The sequence below is a fragment of the Lathyrus oleraceus genome, chromosome 4 (genome assembly GCF_024323335.1).
Source record: "Lathyrus oleraceus cultivar Zhongwan6 chromosome 4, CAAS_Psat_ZW6_1.0, whole genome shotgun sequence".
Taxonomy (NCBI): domain Eukaryota; kingdom Viridiplantae; phylum Streptophyta; class Magnoliopsida; order Fabales; family Fabaceae; genus Lathyrus; species Lathyrus oleraceus.
The window spans coordinates 252,967,706-252,987,785 of NC_066582.1; the positions used below are offsets into that span (position 1 = coordinate 252,967,706).

The window sequence follows — 20,080 nt, forward strand, 5'->3', positions numbered from 1 at the left end:
TGGGGCATTTTGTGCCCATTTTTGGCCTTCGCTAGGCGAGCCATTCTGCTCGCCTAGCGAACGTGACAGTTCTGCACTTGTCTATAAGTAGCAGGTGCCACCTTTTGTGCCCATAGCACTTGATACCACTTTTAGAGCACTTGATACCACTTTTAGACCACTTTTTACCAACTTTTCCATTTTTTGTACTTTCTCTTAGATATTTTACAGCATTGTTTGGAGGGATTTTTTATGCCCTAATTTCATTTCTCTTCATCTAGCAACCATCTTCCACAAAAAGAAGGTGGATTCCCATCCAACTTCGATCATTCGACTTGGATGTTGATCAACCCTCTTTTCTTACTTGCCGACCAAGCTACCATGAAAAGAGTAGCTAAGTCTCCATTTGTCAAGGTTAGATGTAGGTGATTTCCAAGCTTTGTGTGTAAATGTAAGGATCCTCATATGTAAACTCTTTAACGGTAAATATATGATGAAAAATTTGTTTCTATTTAAAACTCTTTGTGTTGGTATTTGATCGAGAGATGTTTACCGATTCTTGACCTAGGTTTTCATCCAAACTTGTTTGTTAGCTAGAGATAGTAACGAATGATTTTGTTCACCATAAGGTTGAACCAAAACGTTGTCTTTTTGATAGATTGTGTTCGAGAGAAACAATGGATCAAAATGACAAAACTCACAATGGGTGTTCGAGAGAAACGCATTGAGAGGACTTGTGAAATTATTTATCATCTAAAGGAGTTTATAATATTGTTGACCGTGCAAAAACATGCAAAGCAAATGTAATCATTGAAACCTAACTTTGACAATATTTCTCATATTAATCAAAACGTAACTTTTACCGCAATTAATTACTTTGTATGCAATATAACTTGATTAAAACCCAAAACCCTAGTGTTACTTTAAGTTAAGATTAATTCAACCATTGAACGGCAGCGATATCTTACAATCTCTGTGGATACGATAACAAAACCCGACACTTAAACACTGTCACTCAACAGAGCCACAACCACCACCACCTATTTCTACTCCATGCATCAATAGTCCAAGGAACACCGCTCAGTTTGCCAACCACACCGGAAGGCAAGCTGAGATGAAAACGGGAACTCTAAATCTATTATATGGAAGTCCATTCACCGGAATGGACCATGAAGACCCATTTGCTTTTCTCACAAAATTTTATGAGATAGCATTGGCTGCCGGAGTGGATCAGGCTCAGGAGCTTCCGTTGTTCAGACGATTATTCCCCCACGCTTTGCTCGGTAAAGCAAAGGATTGGTACCTAGATCAAACACCAGCCGTAATGACAGACTGGAACGTGTTAGAAGAGAAATTGATCGAAAGATTTTTCTCCCATAACCGATTCATGGAATCCAAGACGGCCATCTCGGTGTTTTCTCAAGGAACCAGTGAATCATTAAATGAAGCGTGGGAGAGATTCAAGTCCATGCTGAGGAAATGTAAAGGGCATGGATTTGATGAATTGACTCAAATCCATATCTTCAGAAATGGACTTCAACCAAACTGCAAGACGTTGTTGGATGCCACCTCGGGTGGCTCGTTGATGTCAAAAAGTGCCAAAGAAGCCACAAACATTATCAATCGAATGGCTTTAAATGATCTGCAGAGTCAAAGTCGTGGAAATTCTTTGAAGAAGGCGGGAGTGATTGAGCTTGGGACGAATGATGCCATCCTTGCCCAAAACAAGCTCATCTCACAACAAGTGGAACTCTTAACGCAACAAATCAAAGAGTTAAGAGAACCGTCAAAAGCTAAACAAATAGCTTGTTGTGAACTTTGTAAAGGTGAACATGACACCGGATTTTGTCCACCTCCCGGTTTTGACGAAGTAAACTACATGGCCAATCAACGGGACTATCAACCGAGACAACAACAACAACAACCTTATCAACCGCACCCTCAAAATCAACAACAACAATTCCAAGGGAACCAAGGGTTCCAACCTAGGAGTAACTATTACCATAACCAAGGTTATGGAGGTGGTTCTTCTAGCCGTCAAAACCCTCCACAAAATCCGTATCAATCTCCACAACCGCCGGTCGTCAATTCTAAATTGGAAGAGACATTGACGCAATTCATGCAAATGTCAATGGCCAATCAAAAGAGCAATGACGCGGCCATAAAAAATCTCGAGACTCAAGTTGGGCAACTTGCCAAGCAACTCGCGGAACAACAAACCGGTCCTTCCTTTTCGGCAAACACGCAAACAAATCCTAAGGAGCATTGTAAGGCGATTATGACGAGAAGTGGGAGGGAGTTGGGTAGTGAGAATAAAAAAAGAGTTGAGAGTGAACAAAGAGAGAAAGAGAAAGAAATTGAGGAGGAAATAGTGGAGGAAAATGTTGATGGTGAAGTAGGAGTGTGGAGTGATGAGGAAGAAGTTGAAAAGAATAAAAATAATGGTGAAGTTGAAAAAGAGAAAAGGTGTGGAGATGGAAAAAAAATACAAGCGATGAGGTAATAAGGGAGGTAGTGAAAAAGCCTAGATGGAAAAGTGCTAGAGTTGCAAAGGGAAAGGAGGTAGTGAGCGCTACTCCTATCAAAACCTTCCTTATCCTCATGCTCCTTCCAAAAGGGAGAATGAACGGCATTATGCCCGGTTCATGGATATTTTTAAACAGTTGCAAATCAACATTCTGTTTGCCGAAGCCTTGGAACAAATGCCTAAGTATGCCAAATTCATGAAGGACATACTAACCAAAAAGCGGAGGTATACGGAACCGGAGACCATCGTCCTTGATGCGAGCTGCAGTGCCATTATTCAAAGGACGCTTCCTAAGAAAGAGGTTGATCCGGGAAGAGTTACATTGCCGGTTAAAATTGGTGACGTGTATGTCGGGAAGGGACTTATTGACTTGGGGTCGAGCATTAATCTTATACCTTTGTCAATTATCAAGAGGCTTGGCAACATTGAGATTAAGTCCATCCGAATGACGTTGCAATTGGCGGATAAATCGACAACCCATCCTCATGGCGTAGCCCAAGATGTTTTGGTGAAGGTCGACAAATTCTTTTTCCCGGTTGATTTTATTGTTATTGATATGGAGGAGGAAGATGATGATGCTCCGCTCATCTTGGGCCGACCGTTCATGAAGACCGCGCGAATGATGATAGATGTTGATGACGGTTTAATGAAGGTGAGAGTTCAAAATGAGGAAGTCACATTTGATCTACTCGAGGCGATGAAGCATTCAAAAGATAGAAATGATAGCTTTCGCATCGATGTGATCGAAGACGCTATTATGGAGGTTTCAAAGCATATTCATGAGATATCTCCTATGGAGTTAGCTCTTGACGACTCATTGGAGGTTTTCACTGTGGAAGAAGAGCTAGCTCTTGAGGAATGCTTAAAGGAACTTGATAGTTTCGACGACCTACAACCATGGGAAGTAGAGGAGGAAAACTTGAAGAAGGAGGTCATTGACGAAAAAGCGCCAATTGAATTAAAAGTGTTACCTTCGACTTTGAAGTATGTGTTTCTAGATGAGACCGAGGCAAAGCCGGTCATCATAAGCAACCTTTTGACAAAAGAAGAAGAAGCCCGTCTAATCATTGTGCTAAAAACCAATCAAGAAGCTATGGGTTGGACTCTTTCCGATCTAAAAGGAATTAGTCCATCCTATTGTATGCACAAGATTTTGATGGAGGAGGATTTTAAGCCGGTGGCTCAACCACAACGCCGCTTAAATCCTACGATGAAGGAGGTTGTAAGAAAGGAAGTGGTGAAGCTATTGGATGCGGGAATGATTTACCCGATCTCGGATAGTCCGTGGGTTAGTCCCGTGCACGTGGTTCCGAAGAAGGGTGGAATGACCGTAATCCGAAATGACAAGGACGAATTGATCCCAACTAAAGTTGCAACGGGGTGGAGAATGTGTATAGATTATAGACGGTTGAATACCGCGACTCGAAAGGACCATTTTCCACTCCCATTTATGGATCAAATGCTTGAAAGACTATCGGGCCAACAATACTATTGTTTTTTTGGACGGCTACTCCGGGTACAACCAAATTGCGGTTGACCCGGTTGATCATGAGAAGACGGCTTTCACGTGTCCGTTTGGAGTGTTCGCATACCGAAAAATGCCCTTTGGGCTGTGCAATGCACCGGCGACCTTCCAACGATGTGTCCAAGCCATTTTTGCCGATCTGATAGAGAAAACAATGGAAGTCTTCATGGATGACTTCTCGGTATTTGATGGGACGTTTAGTCTATGCTTGGCAAATTTGAAGACGGTGTTGGAAAGATGTGTGAAGACCAATTTGGTGCTTAATTGGGAGAAGTGTCACTTCATGGTGACCGAGGGGATCGTGCTAGGCCACAAAGTCTCTAGAAGGGGGCTTGAAGTGGATAGAGCTAAGGTTGAAGTGATTGAAAAATTACCCCCTCCGGTGAATGTGAAGGGCATCCGTAGCTTTTTGGGGCACGCGGGGTTCTACCGGCGCTTTATCAAGGACTTCTCAAAGGTGGCTAAGCCTTTGAGCAATTTGCTCGCCAAGGACCAGGTATTTCTCTTCACCGAAGATTGTTTGCAAGCTTTTGAGGTTTTAAAAGAAAAATTGGTTACCGCTCCAATAATAGTCGCTCCCGATTGGAATGAAAATTTTGAACTAATGTGTGACGCGAGTGACTATGCTGTTGGAGCGGTACTTGGCCAAAGAAAAGACAAAACTTTCCATGCGATACATTATGCGAGTAAGGTTCTTAACGAGGCTCAAATAAATTATGCCACAACGGAAAAAGAACTACTTGCAATAGTGTATGCGCTAGAAAAGTTTAGGTCTTATCTTATAGGGTCTAAAGTCGTTGTGTATACCGACCACGCGGCGATTAAATATCTGCTAACCAAACCGGATTTGAAGCAAAGGCTCATCCGTTGGATCCTCTTGTTACAAGAATTCGATGTGGAAATCAAAGACAAGAAGGGGTCGGAAAACTTGGTAGCGGATCATTTATCTCGATTAGTGAACGTGGAGGTTACCGCGTCTGAAAAGGAAATCCGGGAAGAATTTCCTGATGAAAAATTGTTTAAGGTTCAAGTTAGGCCGTGGTTTGCAGACTTTGCGAACCACAAGGCTAGTGGTTTTGTGCCTGCCGACCTAACTTCGAACCAAAAAAGGAAGTTCCTTTCGGATGCGAAGTATTATGTTTGGGATGACCCATACTTGTTTAAGTTGGGTAGTGATAACCTATTAAGGAGATGCGTAACTGGTGATGAAGCCCAGAGCATCCTTTGGCATTGTCACAACTCGCCTTATGGCGGACATTATAATGGGGTTAGAACGGCCACTAAAATTCTTCAATCGGGATTTTATTGGCCAACTATTTTCAAAGACGCACATACCCATGCGCAAAGTTGTGACAGTTGCCAAAGAAGCGGTGGGATAGGTAAGAGAGATGAGATGCCTCTCCAAAATATCCAAGAAGTGGAAGTATTTGATTGTTGGGGCATAGATTTTGTAGGACCTTTCCCACCCTCTTATGGGAATGAGTACATGCTTGTCGCTGTCGATTATGTCTCTAAGTGGGTTGAGGCGATTGCCTCACCTCGGGCGGATGCCAAAACAGTGATAAATTTTTTGAAGAAAAACATATTCTCCCGTTTCGGAACCCCCCGAGTGTTGATAAGTGACGGAGGGTCACACTTTTGTAATGCACCTTTGGAAACTATTTTAAAACATTACGGTGTATCGCATAAGGTGACAACTCCGTACCACCCTCAGGCTAACGGGCAAGCTGAGGTCTCTAATCGAGAGATTAAGAGAATCCTCGAAAAAACCGTGTCTAATTCAAAAAATGAGTGGTCCCAAAAATTGGACGAAGCATTATGGGCCTACCGTACGGCCTTTAAAGCTCCAATTGGCCTAACTCCCTTTCAATTGATATTTGGTAAAACTTGCCATTTGCCGGTTGAATTGGAGCACAAGGCCTTGTGGGCCCTAAAATTTTTAAATTTTGAAAATGAGTTGGCCGGTAACAAAAGGAAGGTACAACTACTGGAGTTGGAGGAGATGCGCAATGCCGCATTCCACTCAAGTTGGTTGTACAAGGAAAAGGCAAAGAAGTATCACGACAAGAAGCTCCGTAACAAAGAATTTGTGCCCGGACAATTGGTCCTATTGTTCAACTCCCGGTTGAAATTGTTTCCCGGGAAGTTGAAATCAAAATGGTCGGGGCCATTTCGGGTGAAAGAAGTAAAGGAATATGGGGCTATTGTCATTAAAGACATAGACCAGAAAGATAGTTGGACAGTGAATGGCCAACGATTGAAAATTTATCTCGGCGGTCATGTGGATCGCGAGAGCTGTGCTCTACCGCTCGATGCTCCTCTGTGAGCATCGCACCGTCGAGCTTAGCCGACGTTAAACAAGCGCTTGTTGGGAGGCACCCCAACATTGTAAGTATTTACTGTTTTTGTGTTGTGTTGTGTTGGGTTACCTTATGATAAAACTGTTCTGGATGAACTTGCAAGTGCTGCATTTGAAAAAAAGCACTTGCTGTCATGCTCGCTTGCAGCTCGCTAGGCGAGGCAGTAGCGAGCAGGTTCGCTAGCTGCTCGCCAGGTGAGGCAGCAGCGAGCGCTGCATGACAATTTGTATTTAAATCTCAGCAGGGCAACCATTTTGCCCCAAACTCAAAAAAAAATTCTGTACGGCTCTGCTGAGGAATTTTTGATAAGCTCTTCACACTCTCTCATTTGCATCTCTATCACCAACACTTGCTCTATTCGGTCATTTGCAAACTCTACTCTCTTCACATTTCTGAATCCGTGTAACTAAGGTTTGCCCTACGACATTTTTCTTGTTGTTTGAATTCTAAATTTCCAATATGAATAGCAATTAGGATGAGTGGAGTATGGGAAACTTTAGCTTTGCATGTGGTATTTAGGGTTTTGCAAATTGGGATTTTATGTTTAGGAATTGGGGATTTTTAGGTTTTGCATGCAAACAGGTAATCCCCAATAGCATAGAACGATTATTTACTTGATATATCATTAGGTTCTGATGTTAGAACCAATTGAGTATGGGTTTTGGGGGAGAATCTCTGAACATGCTGAAAAACCCCAAAACCCGTAAGGTTCGCTAGCACTCGCTAGGCGAGCCTGGGGCGACCGTTCGCTGCCACTTCGCTAGGCGAAGCAGCAGCGAGCATGGCAGTCTTTTAAATTATGCTTTGATGTCTAATCTGTTTGTTTGGTGTGTGTTGTTTCCTCTCATATTTTGCAGAATGGAGTCAAGATCTGGAGCGGCTAAGAAAAGAAAGGGAGCGACTACTTCCCGGACTGTGCCTATTCAGTTTGACCAAGATAAGTTTGTCGGCCCGAAGCAGGCCGCCAGATACATTTCTCTGGAGAAGAGGAAAATTCTTCCAGAGAAGCGTTTCGTCATCAACCCTCAGGGCACGAACAGAAATTTTGCCGGGTTGATTGACGCGAAGAAATGGGATCGGTTGATTAATCCCTTAGAGCATTACGACATAGCTACAGTGCGGGAATTTTATGCTAACGCACTGCCCGACGACGACGAGCCCTTTACTTGGGTATCTAGAGTTGCCGGGCGTCCAATTCCATTTGACCGGGATGCTATCAACCGAATCCTTGGGGAACCGCTGCAGCTGGGAGCTGATGAGAAAGACGCATACCATACAGACCTACGGCTTCACCGTGATGTTCCTGCCATTACTGCCGCCCTGCTTTTACCAGGGAAATCTGTTGAGCTGAACCCATCTGGGGTTCCAATGAGGTATCACCGGGAGGACATGACTCCCATGGCTCAACTGATACTACTCTTGGTTTTGACCAACATCCAGCCTAAATCACACACCTCTACTGTGCCGATCCCAGTGGCACATTTGGTCCATTCCATCCTCACCAATGTCGAGATCGATGTGGCGAGGATCATCGCAAATGAGCTGAAGTCCGTGGTCGAGAGCGGGCTTAAGTCGGGGGCTCGTGTTAATTGTCCCCTAGCTTTCCCGTGTTTGATCATGAGTTTATGCGTTCAGGCAAGGGTGAGACTTCCGTCTCGTGGGCAGGTAAGAATCCCGTCACCTATCGATGATCGGTATGTGGCCAAGTATTGTAGAGCAAAGACTACCGGTGGCAGTGCAGCCTCAGGAAGTACTCGGGCTTCTGATGGTCCTGGTACTTCTACTCCTAGACTTGATCCGTACGTCCAAGTTGTGTGCAATTACAGTTTGGAATGGATGGCGGCATCCCAGAGAGCCATGTTGGATATGCACGACTCTATGCAGCGTTTGCAGCTGCAAGGAAGTGGTGCTCATGCTTTGATGACGCGGGAGCAGTTTCTGCTCAACGCCAACTGGCCCGTGGACACGCCAGTGTATAGTGAGGGGGTGGGCGCTGATGCTGATGATGATGATGATGTTGATGATGAGGCTACCGGTTCTGATGCCGGTAGCGAGGAGGAGTCCTGAGCCCTTAGTGGGTTAAGTTTTTGTATTTTTTCAGTTTTTATGTCATTTCTATTTGTATTTTCGGATTTTGTATCTTGATTTTGGTGTTGTACTATTGGGGTGTTTTGTCCCCCATGAACAAATTTATATTTTCAGTTAATGTTAATTATTTATGTTTTTAATTTTGTGTGTTTAATAAATTTTTGGTTGATTGAGTGGCAAACCCTTCTAGATTGGTTGCTCCTCAAGAAGTACCCAATGAAGGTGCATCCGAGCTTGGATGGCAATGATAAGAATAAACAAGTGAATGAGGCTAAGGTACATGGTTACCTTCGGCTAGAATTTTAGAATGCATTAGGAACTTTACTCTTTTTGGTAAATTGAATATTGTCTTTTTGCAACATAATTGAATGAATGTTTCATCTAGAACTTAAAACCACAAATTGTGAGGAAACCTCCATTGTACACTTAAATGCTGGATTCTAATAAGTTTTGTTGATTCATGAGATTCATGCTTTGTCTCTTATTATTGTGAAATTGTGGAAGCAATTAGAAATGATCAAGGCACTTGTTTTCTTTTGAGCACAACTACATCCAAAAACAACTTACCTGTGAGCAGAGAGAGTATTTGCTAACCCCTTTGAGCTTAAACAGTTGAATCTCGGCTTGAAATAAAGCGAGATCTCAAAAATCTTTTTTTTACAACCCGGAAAATCTTGATTTTTGTTCTTTTGCCGTAAAAAGTTAAGAGCATTCACTTAGGGTAAGGAAGAAATAAGTTGGGGAGAACGAAAAAGAATCGGTAAGTACCACAACTCTTGAAAAAGAAAAGAAAAACCGAGCAAGCATAAAAAAAAAATATATATATATATATATATATATCTATATATATATATATATATATATATATATATATATATATATATATATATATATATATATATATATATATTCTATATATATATATATATATATATATATATATATATATATATATATATATGTATATATATGTATAGAAAATATAGAAAAGAAACATCTGTTTTGTATATTTGATGTGAAAGAAAAGAACAAAAATAGAAGAATGAAAATGAATGCTTGCTTGGAAGAAAAATAGTGAAAAATAAAAATTGAGTTGTGGAATATGTGTTGTGAAGGTTTCAAATAAGAAACAAATGAAACAAAGTCGAGATGTGTGAATAATACTGTGAATGTCTCTTTTGCATCGGCACTTTCGTTTCAATGGCCTTAGAAATGTCCCTTGTTTGTTAACCTAGCCAAGCTTCAACCTAAAAGCCCTTAGTGATCTTTATGCTTCCACAGTACCATTTATAATTGTTAGACATTGTATGAATCTATTTGATTTCTTCATTGTTTGTTAGAGAGTGAGATTAATCCCGCGGTTGCAAACGCGTAAAATCTTCATTCCTTATTCGAAGAGGAGAGATAGGATGATTCATTCAGAATAGTATTGTTGTAGATAGATAAATATTTTGCATTGCTATTTAAGTTTTAGTTCTTGTGTATTATTTTATTCGAACCGTTGGAAACTTGTATATGCGGATTTCGCTTGTGTTTGAGCCGTTTATCCAACTTCGGAGAAACCTTTTTCTTAAAGCAAATCCTCTTGTCCTTCAAGAGGCATACTTTGCTTGAGGACAAGCAAGAATCTAGTTGGGGAGAGTTGTTAGATACCCAAAAGTGCTTATTTGAGCCATCAATTAAGGGTATCTTTCACTCTATTTACTTGCTAGAATTGTCAAAACCACATTTATTTTACATGAAATGCATTACATTGATAAACAAGCTTGATGCCTTTGATTTGTGTGTTATTGTGCAAGAAAAAGGCATGAACTAATTGAAAATGAAGACACAAGAAAAGTGGCAAAGGAACCAATGAATACAAGCATTTCATCAGCCTGCTCGCTAGGCGAGGGCTGTGGCGAAGCAATGCTTCGCTAGGCGAACTCCAAGCGAAAAGCTCCAGTAAATTGTCAATAAATTCGCTAGGCGAGCTCCTAGCGAAGGTGGTAGCGAGTTCGTTCAGTTTTGGTGAAAAGCGCAGCCAGCACTCACTCGCTAGGCGAAGCTCTAGCGAGTCCCCAGCGAGCATTCCAGTAGCAAAACCTCTCAACCTCGCTGGGGCGAAGGTTGGAGCGTGTCCTTCGCTAGGCGAAGGTTTGTTCGCTAGGCGAAGGTTTGTTCGCTAGGCGAACATGACAGTTCAACAGACCCTGTTTTCTCTGGGCGCAGGTGCCTTTGGTGCCACAATTAGACCCTCGCTAGGCGAGCCATTCTGCTCGCCTAGCGAGCATGACAGCCCAGCAGAGGTCTATAAGTAGCAGGTGCCACTTTTGAGCACCATACCTCATTTTTACCAACTTTTTCCACTTTTGTACTTTGGAGAGATATTTTACAGCATTGTTCTAGGGGATCTTTTATGCCCTAATTTTCATTTCTCTTCATCTTAGAACCATCTTCTACAAAAAGAAGGTGGATTCCCATCCAACTTGGATTATCCGACTTGGATGTTGATCAACCTTCTTTCCTTACTTGCTGACCAAGCTACCATGAAAATGAGTAGCTAAGTCATCCATTTGTCAAGGTTAGATGTAGGTGATTACTAGCTTTGTGTGTAAATGTAAGGATCCTCATATGTAAACTCTTTAATGGTAAATATATGATGAAAACTTTGTTTCTATCACTACAACAAACAAGACCTTAGACAGCGCTTTTTTTAGCCTTAGACAGCGCTTTAAAGCGCTGTCTAAACCTCCGCTGCTAAAGGTTTAGACAGCGCTTTTTTAAATCTTAAAAGCGCTGTCTAAGCCCCCCCCCCCTTTAGACAGCGCTTTGGCCAAAAGCGCTTTATAAGACCCTCTTATTTTAAATTTTTTAGGTATACCTTAGACAGCGCTTTTGAAAAGCGCTGTCTAAGCCCCACCTCCTTAGATAGCGCTTTGGCCAAAAGCGCTTTCTAAGACCCTCCTATTTTTAATTTTTTTAGGTATACCTTAGACAGCGCTTTTCAAAAAGCGCTGTCTAAGCCCCCCCCTTAGACAGCGCTTTTGCCTAAAGCGCTTTCTAATCCCCCCCTTAGACAGCGCTTTTTACAAAAGCGCTGTCTAAGGTATACGAAAATTTTTGAAGCTTTTGTTTTAAACCACATTTTTTCCAGGTTTATAAACCAAAATTTCTACCTGTTTTCAACCAGATTTTGACAGACAATTATCACATTTTATATATGCCATTTTGGCCTTTTTCTACCAATTTTTGGCTAACAAATATATATATATACCAATTCAAACCAATTTTGCCTTAAATGTATCAAAATATATACAAATTTATGTACACATTTACAAGTCATAACATATACTACAAATGTACACATTAATTACACAAATTTATGAACAAACATTGAGCTTTATCATGAATTGACACCACTCCTCTTTGATTTCGTCCACTTGATCCTTTGTATAAAATGCACACTTGAATTCATCAAAGTACTACATAATAATATAACATATTTTGAATTAATTCCAACTATTTAATTATATGAGATATGTGTAAATATAAAAATAACTCATAAGTTAGAAATACATACATCGGTGGGAATCTTTAATCGGCCCAAAGCAAGAGTATCTCGCATAAACCTCAACATGAAATACCCGCAATCTATTTGATTACGTTGTTGAGGACACTACATATGAAAAAAAAATATGGATTATAAATCCTAAGTTTTATCAAGTGTCATCACTAATATAATAAAAAATGTGGTAATTAAAAATATACCGCCACTTTAATCCATGTAATGGAGTTGGCGCCCCTCCTTGAGGTTTGGATATCTCGTTGGGCCCGAAAAGCTTGTAGGACGCTAATAAAATAAAAATGAAGCAATTAGAACAATTCACATAAACTAAGAAAAATTTTGAACATTCTCACTTACGTGTCAATTAGGACCTTCATATTCGGGTATGTTGTCCAATCATTTCCTAACGAGTCAAGATAATACACAATTTCTCGGATAGGATTGATTGCGAGCAACAACCAATGTCCACTGTAATGATTAGGCAAATGTTAGATGGTAACTTGGAAAATAATTATAATAGATGAATTTAGAATGAAATGCTAACCCGGTATTAAACGGTATAAAAAACAACTTCTCCGCATCTTTATTGTCCATGAGGATCCGAAGAACGTACTCCGTCACGGTATCCGATCTACTTAAGATTAAACCTAAGTTGACGGTCGCGGGTGCTAAGAATCCGAATGACACGTCCAAACCATTGGGGCGCATCAATTTGTCATACAAAAACCTAATATAAAAACATCATTAACACCTCTTTTGAAACATAAAGTAAACCGGATTAACATAAAGTAAACATCATTAACATAAGTTGTTTAATTAATAAAACAAAGTAGACCGGATTTACCTAATATATGTATTGACAATGGTGACGCCGATTTCTTCATGACTAAAAACTTGCATGAAGTCTTCATTACCAATCATTTGGTCGTAATCAAAGCCGAAAATCCCTACCTCCATATGTACAGTCCGAACACCTCCGGTCGGTATAAGCTCCCGATTACTAGGAGCCCATTAGGTTCTATAAGCTGTCCCTGGTTGCTCCAATAGACATCTAGTATGATGCCTCGAGATCTTCCTTGGACCACCCTTCTCATTACTGTGATGCCTCTTCGAATTTCTTCTTCCGCGAATACTTTTTTACTAACTTCCTCATGTTGGTCATCAGCCATGTCTAACCTGTAATAAACCAAGGAAACCATCAAATATCAAATATAACTTATAATCAAAGCAATTGAAAACAAAAAAATAAAGAAATCATGCATTATCAGATATAACTTATAATCAAAGCAATTGAAAACAAAAATATAACGAAATCATGCATTATCAGATATAACTTATAATCAAAGCAATTGAAAACAAAAAAATAAAGAAATCATGAATTATCAGATATAACTTATAATCAAAGCAACCATGTGCGTCTACAATCTCTTCAACTCGATCACAATCGTATGTTTCCGTGTACTTCTTACTGAGTAACATCCTCCATTGTAGACACTTGATTCTCTGTAAGATTCTCAACATACACACCTGATTTGACATCTTCTCTAATCTGAATAAAGGATAACAAATCAGTTCCGGTATAAAGCAGTGAAACATGATAAACAATAAATAAAACCTTTAATGCTTAGGTTCTACCTGAAGGTTCCTTTGACTCGGATCCAACAGATCTGTGACCTGTTCATTGTATATCTGGCAAAAAAATTGTGTTATTATGCAGACTAAAATGACAAAGTTAAGATCAGGAACATTGAAAGAAATAGATAAACAACCAACCTCAAGAAAAGAGCAGTTGCACTGATAATTGAGCTGTTGATCAGAATGCTTTGTTTGCTCCTGTGCAGTAAATAAAACTGTAAACAACCCAAAACACTTCAAGAGGTCTTCAAATAATTTAATTAGGAATAGAACTGAACTCTTACTTCCTTTATGCGCGCAAACAGTCTCTCAAAAACACGGGGTGTAAGTCCTTGTTGCTCTTTTGCTACATTTTCTTCAGCCAAAGAATTGGCAGGACCCCACATAGTATACGTTTTCCCACTCCCCGTCTAACAATTTCAAATAGAATACATAAAACATCAAATCTAACAGGAACACATTATGAGAAATGCAGCAAAATAAGCAACTAAATGTTAATATCTAACAGAAACAGCACTATGAGAAATGCAGCAAAATAAGCAACTAAATGTTAATATCTAGCAGGAACAGCACTATGAGAAATGCAGCAAAATAAGCAACCAAAATACCAAATGTTAATACCTAACAAGAACAACACTATGAGAAATGAAGCAAATTAAGAAAGTAAATGTTAATAGTGAGAAAAAGGAAACCTGTCCATAAGCAAAGACAGAACTATTGAAACCAGCCAAACAATTCTCCACCAAAGGAACCCCAACATGCTCAAAAATGTCAAGCTGAAAAACAGGATCAGAAAATTCAACCACAGTAGAAATGAAGTAACTCAAAAACAGTTTGAGCAGAAACAAAAATAGAAACCATACATGAGTAGCTTCAACATCAGCAACAGAATCAAAGGTGAAAGTACGACCATTAATTGATAACGAATCACCAGAAATCTTTTGAACTATAGGATCTCCTTCGTCCTTATCCTTCCGCAACGGCCTCATCCTCACAATAACCTACACAACACATACAGATACAAAATAAGAAACCGGATAATAAATTAACAAGATCTAAAAACCCTAAATGGATGAGAAAAACCTTAACGCCGGAATCGGTAGTTGCCGGGAGTGAATTTTCGGCGGCGATGGTGTCGAGAGCAAGTTTGCGTTTGAGAGGGTTGGAAGAAGGAGGTCTTGGTGGTAACGGACTCTTGGATTTAACATGGGAGGGGGAGTAAGGGACGATGATGTTGTGATCTGAAGGAGGATCGTTTTCTTTGGAGGGTTTGTGTTTGCGAGAAGAGGGTCTGGTTTTGGCGGAGCTGCTAGGGCTTGATGAAGATGGAAGCTCTGCTGTGTCCCTCGCTATTGGGTTTCTTGGAAGCATGAAGTGCTTTCCAAAAGCGCTTTCTAAACCCCCACCTTAGACAGCGCTTTTGGTTTTAATTTTTTTTTTAATTGAAAGACTTTAAACAGCGCTTTCTCAAAAGCGCTGACTAAGGTCTATATTTAAAAGCGCTTTCTAAAAGCGTTGTCTAAGGGGGGGTCTAAGACAGCGCTTTCTAAAAGCGCTGTCTAAGACCCCCCCTTAGACAGCGCTTTCATTATTTTTTTAGAACATTTTCCGTGTTTTATTTTTATTTTAACCTTATACAGCGCTTTCTTTTAAAAGCGCTGTCTAAGATGCGCTGTTAAAAAACCTTTTTGGCGTAGTGTATTTAAAACTCTTTGTGTTGGTTTATGATCGAGAGATGTTTACCGACTCTTGACCTAGGTTTTCATCCAAACTTGTTTGTTAGCTAGAGATAGTAATGAATGATTTTGTTCACCATAAGGTTGAACCAAAAAGTTGTCATTTTGATAGATTGTGTTCGAGAGAAACAATGGATCAAAATGGCAAAACTCACAATGTGTGTTCGAGAGAAACATATTGAGAGGACTTTGTGAAATGATTTATCATCTAAAGGAGTTTATAAGATTGTTGACCGAGCAAATACATGCAAAGTGATCATTGAAACCTAACTTTGGCAATATTTCTCATTTATTCAAACCAAAACTTTTACCGCAATTTATTACTTTTTATGCAAGATAACTTGATTAAAACCAAAACCCTATTGTTACATTGAGCTAAGATTAACTCAACCATCGAACGGCGGTGATATCTTACAATCCCTGTGGATACGATAACAAAAACCCGACACATAAATTTACAACTAACAAGCACCCTTTACAACTGTTGTACTCAAAGGGAACCCCTTAGTTAGAGTTGCGATAAAGTGTTTGCATGATGTTAATTGTTTTCTTCGACTTATTGAGAGAGAATGCGAAAGAAAGGAAAAATGTTTTGTTATTAAAAGGGTGCCTGAGAAAATTTGTAAATCCTTCTCTTACGTATCTCTTGGTGATATGGAGAACTTAAGGCTGCGTAGTTCTACTTAAAAAGAACTATTGGGTTGATTGTTTTTAAGGAGTGATTCTTTAGACATATCGAGTGACTAAACCTTTACTTATTTCTCGCTCTTGGAGGCGAAAGTTTTTTTTTTGTTTCACGTTGATATAGATAAAGCATACTCGTTTCTGAAAATATTTTTGGGGTCGCACAAGTGCGAAAAACAAGTTTGATTGGTTAAGTTGCTTTTATCATAAAGATTTGATGTTTGCGGAAGGTGAGTAAACATTTGAGTAGGGGTGTGCACCAAGTGCGTGTTTACTCGGAGTTTGCATGGATGTGTTCCCATTGTCCCCTTATTCCAAATTTGTTTAAGGTATTTTTGATTTGAAAGACTAATAATCATTTTGAACCCGATGTGCATCTCTTGGTCCTTTGTCTTTCAATTTTTATTACGAAAAAGGTTTTGTATAAATGACTTGATGTTGGATAAAGCGTTGCAAGTTAATTATACAAAGAGTTTGAATTAATCGGAAGAGATACTCGACGCTGCAATCAATTTAGATTTAATTTGGGAAAAATACTCGATGTTGGATTGTGTTATTATTTTTTTGTTGGTATTTTCTTAAAGTGGTTAATATTAATCTTTGAATTAACAATCAACTAACACAATAAAAATACTTGAAAGCGGTAAACTTATTACACATCACGGGAATATGGGTACAATTTATCAAATGAGGATACAGTATAACAATTAACAAAACAAGCTCAATAATCAACTGTAAATAACAAAAATCTTGTTCTAAGAAGGCCCAAGAGAAATACAAGGGACCAATAATAAAATCATAGTTTTGAACTATTGAATTTAGCGCCATGTTATGCAATCGTAAAGAGATTCAATGTATTTCTGAAGTTAAACTCAATTTTTAACTCTGAAATTGCAACACGTGTGTGAAAACCTAACAACTCGATGATTTAAACGACATTTTTAAAGGTAAAAAGAAACAACCATTAAACTACTGAATTTAACATTATGTTAAGCAATCATAAAGTGATTCATATAGGAATCACTCTATCTTAGTCCGGTCCAGAAAACTCTATGCGTTTAAGTAGTTTTTGAAGTTAAATTGAACTTTTAACTCTGAAATTGCAATGCTTTTGTGAAAAACCGATGAGACAAATAAATTGAATTTTCAATTAACTATTAAAGGCTTATTAATTCATTAAACTTTAAACAAATAATTAACTAAATTTATAAAATTAAAAAAGAAACAAAATAAATAAAAATAAAAATAAAAATAAATTTAAAAACACGAGAGACATGTAAATAACATATGGGGGCCAAATAAATATATGGGCCAAAACTTGACCAAGCCCAATACTCATTCAAATTCAATATTTAACACACTACTAGAATTATTCCTTCTTTGTTAGAGATGGAATTATGGACGGAATTTTGAAGATAGAGACCAAAGTTAAATTAAACTAAATACAAACGATATTTAGAGACGCAAAATTCCGTCTCCAAATACTTTCGTCTCAAATTGATAAAATTTTATATTTTATAAACAAATACTATTTAGAGACGGAATTTAGAGAAGAATTTATTCCATGTGCAAATAATTTTGTTTCAATGTTCGTCAGCTAAATGTCAACTAAATAGAAAAAAAGGCAAATTTTTAATAAAGATTAAAAAATTTCGTCTCTGAGGTATTTTGTGTCCAATTTCCGTCACCAAATAAATAATAAAAGGAATACAAACGAAAATTTCAATTCCCTCTTCAAATTTTCAGATTTCTATTGAATTTCAAGTTGTGCGCTCTTTTCATTTTTTTAGAACATTTAAATTTATAATATAATTTAAAACTTAAATAAAATTAATATCATAAATGAACCACACGTGTCTCCAATCATCCATTCAGACTCCCTTTGCTTCAATCAAACTTCTCATGAACCACACGTGTCTCCATCTTGTTCACAACCTCTCCTCCATCTCATTTTCAACCTTATCAGCTTATTTTTCCATAATCGTTTTCAACCTTATTAGTCGCCACCATTATTCTCCAATTGCTAGGTTTACGACACAATCATTCATCACCATTTCCATTTCATTTGTAAGTCTTTCTTCTTCCTCTATGATAGGTTTTTTCTAGTTCTTCTACTACTATTACTAATTTGTAATTTATTAATTTTTCTTTTCTTTTGAGATTCTCTAGGTTTATTATGTATGATTCTCATCTTTTTTAGGTTTACAACATCTGCTCATCGTTATTTTTGTGTTTGAATTTGTTTGAATATTATAGTTGGTAATCCAGTAGCTGGAAATGGCGACTCAAAATATTCATGGTTCTTTGTAACCATGTGGATATTATAGTTTCTTTGCATGCTTTTTAGGAGGATCTTGGAAATCTAGAAGAAAGGTTTGTTTTTTCTTCTCTAAATAATTAAATGTTGACCTTTTATGGAATACTGCTTCTCTTTTTTATGATTTTTCTGATTGATAATTTTGTTTTCTATGCATTAGAGAAAGACTGGCAGCAAGCAGGGGAAAGGCTGGAGAAGAGGTTCGGAGAAAAGCAGAAGCTTAAGCAAAAAGAAAGAGGTGGCATGGAAATCCCTTGGAAAAGTTAGAATTGTACATGAAGGTAGATGTCGAAGAAGAGGAGGAAGAATTTCCTCAGTGTTGTGGAGCCATCGGAAGATGTCGAAGAAGAAGAAATTGATTGATGTTGCTCCAGCTAATTGTTGAATCATCTAACATAGATATATGAATAGTGTTTATGAGCAATAATTATTGGATTTAGTGATGCTGCTATCGTTGGGTGTTGGCTCCACGTTCTAGGAAGTTTGAGATCGGGATAGTAAAAACTTAGAAAAGGGCATTAAGCTTAGATATGGATTTTCTTTGTTTTAATTATATTCGGTTTTCACTTGGAAAATGGTTTTTGAACGTGTCGAATAGCTTGCGTGAGGTCCCCTTTTATCGAAGGGCTTTGATATTTGGATAATGTTTTGCCTAATTTTGTGAACTCATTAGTTTCATCAATTCATACTCTTCTATAATTTAATTTGTTTCTTTGATGTGTGTGATATGTACTTGATGTTCTTTGGTGGATGAAGTGTTGTTAAGTTTCATGTGTTATAGATGTTCTTTGATGGCTGAAGTCTTATCGAGTTTATAATGTATGATTTTTTTGTTGTGAAATATATGGAAATTATGGCGGTTAAAATTGCAAGACTTACAAACAAAAAACCTCCATTTTATACTAAATATATTACATCAATTTATGCGGAGGTTAAAGCGAAACCGTCATTTTTTACCTAGTACTAGCCAAGTATACGGGGTTGTAGAAAAAACCCATTCTCGTAAATTACGGCGGTTGAAACTACGATAGCAGTTATTTAACCGACATAATTTCCCAAATTTTTTAGTGTTTAGATGACAGTTTATAGGACATGCCTTTGAATCCCAACAACCATATTATAGGACATCTTCTCGTTAAATACTAAATTTACGAGAATGGTGTTTCAACGTCGTATACTTGGCTACTGCTAGGTAAAAAAAATGACGATTTTGCTTTAACATCCGCACAAATCGCACAAATCAATGTAATATATTTAGTATAAAATGGCGACTTTTTGTTTGTAAGTCTTGCAGTTTAACCGTCATAATTTCCATATATTTCACACACAAAAATCATACATTATAAACTCGATAAGACTTCAGCCATCAAAGAACATCTATAACACATGAAACTTAACAACACTTCAGCCACCAAAGAACAATATTAAAACATGAATGCCACAATTATCCATCTTGGATGCAAAATGCTTAAATTTAAGCTTAACATATATTGAAAACAACGATAATGAAAGAAAGAGCATGAAAATATTTGAAGGTTGGTTTTTTAATGTAATACTTTCTCTAGTAAGTACTTGTTAAAAATGTTTAATGTTAGTTAGGAAAGCATAAAAATAACTTATGAATGTTAGTTGTAGTTGTATAAAGTAAAATGTTTAATATTGTTGATGTTGTTGTTGTTGAA

At 38.2% G+C, this 20,080-nt stretch overlaps 1 protein-coding gene and 1 long non-coding RNA gene across 2 annotated transcripts; one reads left to right on the plus strand and one right to left on the minus strand.

The window, feature by feature from the left end:
* Positions 1-13,491: 13,491 nt before the first annotated feature.
* Positions 13,492-14,574, minus strand: LOC127136933 (kinesin-like protein KIN-12A). Its single transcript, XM_051063443.1, has 6 exons — positions 14,569-14,574; positions 14,354-14,437; positions 13,946-14,071; positions 13,800-13,859; positions 13,662-13,715; positions 13,492-13,575 (listed from the first exon to the last, which is right to left on the minus strand). Exons 1-6 carry the CDS (start codon positions 14,572-14,574, stop codon positions 13,492-13,494), a joined length of 414 nt encoding a protein of 137 aa, XP_050919400.1.
* Positions 14,575-17,930: 3,356 nt separating this feature from the next.
* LOC127074927 (uncharacterized) lies at positions 17,931-19,149 on the plus strand. The gene is made up of 3 exons (XR_007786141.1): positions 17,931-18,148; positions 18,338-18,454; positions 18,559-19,149. It is a non-coding gene; the product is annotated as an uncharacterized LOC127074927 (long non-coding RNA).
* Positions 19,150-20,080: the final 931 nt, after the last annotated feature.

Coding starts and splice junctions, on each gene's coding strand:
- LOC127136933 (XM_051063443.1), bottom strand. Junction 13,860..13,945: donor TGTTTGCGCGCATAAAGGAA/GTAAGAGTTCAG, acceptor TTTACTGCACAG/GAGCAAACAAAGCATTCTGA. Junction 13,576..13,661: donor CGAGTCAAAGGAACCTTCAG/GTAGAACCTAAG, acceptor TCCTTTATTCAG/ATTAGAGAAGATGTCAAATC.